At 42.4% G+C, this 4,313-nt stretch overlaps 1 protein-coding gene across 3 annotated transcripts in view; it reads right to left on the bottom strand.

Moving 5' to 3' along the window:
* Nucleotides 1-4,313, bottom strand: part of LOC113215437 (uncharacterized) — a 16,116-nt gene that overhangs the window by 10,714 nt on the left and 1,089 nt on the right. For all 3 annotated transcript variants that reach the window (XM_052269586.1, XM_052269587.1, XM_052269585.1), the window contains exons 2-7: nucleotides 3,224-4,297; nucleotides 2,629-2,868; nucleotides 2,079-2,324; nucleotides 1,471-1,654; nucleotides 763-1,164; nucleotides 44-403 (exon numbers count right to left, since the gene is read on the bottom strand). In XM_052269586.1, coding sequence (XP_052125546.1) covers nucleotides 44-403; nucleotides 763-1,164; nucleotides 1,471-1,654; nucleotides 2,079-2,324; nucleotides 2,629-2,768 — 1,332 coding nt within the window. In that variant the 5' untranslated portion in view covers nucleotides 2,769-2,868; nucleotides 3,224-4,297. The remainder of the gene's footprint in view (nucleotides 1-43; nucleotides 404-762; nucleotides 1,165-1,470; nucleotides 1,655-2,078; nucleotides 2,325-2,628; nucleotides 2,869-3,223; nucleotides 4,298-4,313) is intronic.

Here is a 4,313-nt window from a genome sequence, read left to right as displayed (position 1 = left end):
TATATTTTAAAAAAAACTGTTCGTATGACCTAAAACGAAATACCTGGTTGCGTTCTTCCTCTGGAAGGGCGTCCAGGCCATTCATCGATGGCCACAGAAAATAAGCCAACTTCTGCTCCGCTTGTATCTGCATTTTATCTTCGACGAGATCTAGGGCTTTCTTTCTGATAGCAGACATGAGGGCAGTATCATCGTCGTCAGGTTCGCAGTGAAGAAGCAGGGCGTACTTGGATGGAACACATTTTTGAATTGTGGGGTGCAAATGGCCCTCCAATTCCTTTGTGTGGATTTCAAATGGCTCTAAAAAAGAAATTAAATCCTCCACATCGGTCTTGTCAATTTCATTAAAGGCCTTCAGCACTTCGTTTCCCTTCTTCCCTTTCGAAGTTAACAAGCCTTTGATCTGAAAGTGAAACAGTTCACGGTAAAAACAACGTCTGAATTTTTGAGGGGAAAGGAAAAACTTTGAGGAACTGCCTTGGTTTGAGAAAAGGTCTCCTGAAAAAATGTTTGCTTATTTTGTGAGGCGAGATCTGATCAGTTTTTTTCTGAAATATGGGAGGTCCTTAAAGTTTCCCCTTTTCCCTAAAAAAACAGACATTGTTTCTGGACACGAAAACAAGTGTGAGGAGGAAAAATTCGGCAGCATCGCTGTGATCCTTGCGAAAAATGATGGTGTGTGTGTGTGCGTGTCCGTGTGTGTGCGTACGTGTGTGTGTGTGTGTGTTTGTGTGTGTGTTTGCATGTGTGTGGAACACGCACCTTGTCCCACGCATCGTTCACAGACTCGAGCATTTCGAGCTGCGAATTCCACCTTGTGCAGATTTCTTGTTTGGTCGTTCGGCACCCTTCCTGTTTAAGCCAGGGTTTTAACCCTGACTTATTGAAGTACCCAACGACCTGTTTGCAGCCCTCAATGGCTTCAAGTGCCCTCAGAATTGTACATTCGTCTCTAGCCGTGTCCTTAAGAGAGATCATCATTCCCGAGTCATCCGGATCCAGAGCACAGTGGTGTAACAAAGCAGGTATGCGGGAGGGTGTCACACTTGCAGATTTCTCCCGGCTTCCGTCCAAATCAAAAGGCCCCAGAAACCGGATGAGATCGGTGATGTCCTCGGTAGTCACCATCAGTTCTGGGCAGTCGTTCTTCAGATAATCTTTAACCTTAACAAAATTAAATCAAAACTTAAACTTTGAAAAATATCCTTGTAGATTAACAATGTATTTTTTAATTTACTGTTAGGAAACTATGTCAAAATTAAAAAAAAAAAAAAAAATCTTGCCCGCCGATAAATTTCGAGGCCAAACGTGTAATGCTTGTAGCTATAAGATTTTGACTTGCAATTTTACGACACGCTTCAAGGACAGTTGTCCCGTAAAAAATACAACTATTTTGCAGTCTAGCGCGTGGTATACGTTGTTTTTTAATATAATAAAGCGTCGACATTCTGTATATTTTCTGAAACCTACCCGGGGGAATGCATCTCTCACAGAGCGCAACATTTTAATGTGCGACTGGCTTTGTGGGTTTGTCAAAGCCAGGGTCAAGTCGTTGGCCGACGCGAACTTTGATGGAATCTTTTGACGGACTTCAATAACCCATGCCGTGCAATCGTCAACGATGAGCTGTGCCAACGCACTACTTTTAATGCACCTAGAAGTTCATAAGAGATCAGCCAAAATTGGGCAGATGCACACTATAATTGGAAAAGGTAACCGGTAACCACACTGGTAAAACAAGTGTGCAAAATTTGCACACCAACGTTTGCAAGTTAAGATTTTGCACATTACATGGTGTTTAACTCAAGTTGCACACTTCCGTGGTGTGCAAATTTTAGACGTTTTGTGAACGTTTAAATTCTGCACACTTGGACACACAGAATTCTATGCTATCAATAGGAACCGTATGGTGTGCAGCTGCTATACTTTTCGATGTCTAAAGATTAAACAATTGACGTATAACCTAGCTAGACACGACAATGTGTCTCGAAAATGCACACTTGAACTTAAACATCAATTGACATGCAAAATTAAAGACTTGATTTACCAGTGCAGTAGTAAAAGACGAGAAAGTTCACCTCTGAATTAGCTCCGCGTACTTGACGCTGAGAGTAGTCCGCACAATTATGTTAATCGCGTGGTTTGCACAGTAAAAACGGGAAGTCCCGTTTAAGGCTTTGACAATGTCACTGCCATTGTCAGTGACCCACGACAACTTGGTGGCATCCAGTTCAAACTTTTGAAGAGCGGCATCAAGTGCTGCTCTCAGCTTCTCGGCCGTGGTGGGGCCTTCTTCAAAAGGTAGTGGTACAGCCAATAAGAGTCTGAAAAGGACGAAAACACATATATACACACTAACAAGATTTGTATCTTTAATTCGCACGGAGCTCAGCAGCAATCAAATTTTTTGCACACATTTCTGCGTAAATTTTAACTTGTAATGCATTCTATTGTACGAAAACAGGCATTTCAACGAACAAATTCGCCAAAAACGAAACGTAGATTAAACTTAGAACGAACATTTGCACAAAAACATACAAATAGCGCGAAATTCATGAACGAAATTTATTCGCTACCTGTAAGTGTGCAACGTGACAAGCGCACACTTGGATTCAAGAGAGCGCTTACCGGAATTGAATTTTCCACTTGTCTGATATGAAGTGGATTGTCACAGCTATCAATTTGGACTTGGTGTGATTTTCGGTCCACCCATCAGTGGTGGCCGCAACAAGGCGACTTTTCAAAATCTCCTTGATTTCGAGACACATCTCTGCTTTGGCTTTCTCTGCCTCTTCAGTAATGTGCCTCGACACCGTAGTTGGATGCGAGATCAACAGTTTCGCATCAATGACACCCCCTGCAATATGCCTAAGAAAGGAAAGGCAAGGAAGAAAAGAACATCACGAATACAATGCGTTACACTGTAAACCAATAAGCTTTCCAATAAATAGCCAAAAGCAGTGAAGTAACAAAGTAAAGCAGTAATAAAGCGCGAAGTAGGCACGAGCACGAGGCACGCACGGTCTGGTTAAGATTTAGTCGAGGTTTTAGTGAAAATGACAGAAAACTTGCGGTAGAGGTGGGTTGATAGGGGATGGAGATAGAAAAGGAAAAAATGACGGTAGGATTTTTTTAAAGAAAAAGGCGAGAAAACGCGTAGCGAAAAAAGAGCAGCAGGGAGGAAGATGCGTTAAGCGAAACAAATGTGAAACGAAAATCTTACCGATACTACCATATGTCCGTATCACCGTGAAAAATAGTCGCAAGTGTGCGGAAAATTTTTCCATAATGTGGGTCGTAAAATTGCAATTTAAAATTGCAAATTTACAAGAAATTTTATCGACTTGAAATTAACAATGGGCTGTCACAAATTTGCAACATATTTTGCAAATAAAAATTACAACAAATGTTGTAAATTTATGAAGATATTTTTCACAGTTTCACAGGAATTATTCGATATCATTAAAATACAATAGCTTAATAAGGCATATATCAGAGCTCTGCAAAATCGCATATTTGTCCGACTGAGCTCGACCGCACTGGAAACGCAAGTGTGTGAATGTCGCACACCTACACGTCGTGTGCGACAGTCACACACTTCCGTTTCCAGTGCGGAACGCGGTCGGCGCCGACCAGCTGCAGGTGAGAGGAGGTTATTAGGAGGAAAGCTCCTTTTCTTTCCTCACATCTCAGCTGCAGCCGGTCGGTGCCAGCGGCGTGCCGGTTGTTCTGGACAAACGGTTAATTAAAATCGTCTACACAACATAACATACCCGATTTGCAGACACTTTTGCACAAGGTTTTGCATCCCGGGGCTGGCAAAGGTTTCAGGGGGCTTCATTGCACTTGCACAATATTCGGCACAAGCAACCACGAATGCAGATTTCATTTGTGGTGTGGGAGCCTTCAGGTCTGTCTTATCTACATTTAAAGGAATAAGGTGTCTTTCTAGGCAGGGCTTCACATGCCTCAGAAATGATTTTGTCCCTGATGTCCCCTGTTTATAGGAAAATATTTGGTCGCAGTGAATGCACTGAGCACCGTCGACTGGCGTTTTAGATTTTTCCTCCCTCAACAGATATATGTGGTCCCAGTAATTTGTCTTGAATTTTCTAGTAGTTTTTTCCCGTTGATAGCGTTCTAGAACCTTGCTCTTCAGTTTTTGCAGTATGTCTCTCTTCCATGCTCTTAAATTTGGCGAATCTGCTTCTTCCTCCTCTTCCTCCAGCCCTGCACCTTCACCTTCATCTTCCGCTACCTCTTCCCCATTCTGTCCAACCTTCTCCACGTTCGCTCCCTGCGTAAAAAAAAAA

The sequence above is a fragment of the Frankliniella occidentalis genome, unplaced genomic scaffold, assembly GCF_000697945.3.
Source record: "Frankliniella occidentalis isolate FOCC.00 unplaced genomic scaffold, Focc_3.1 Scaffold96, whole genome shotgun sequence".
Lineage (NCBI taxonomy): Eukaryota > Metazoa > Arthropoda > Insecta > Thysanoptera > Thripidae > Frankliniella > Frankliniella occidentalis.
The sequence above is the reverse complement of the archived record's forward strand: the minus strand, read 5'-3'. Positions and strand labels throughout refer to the sequence as shown.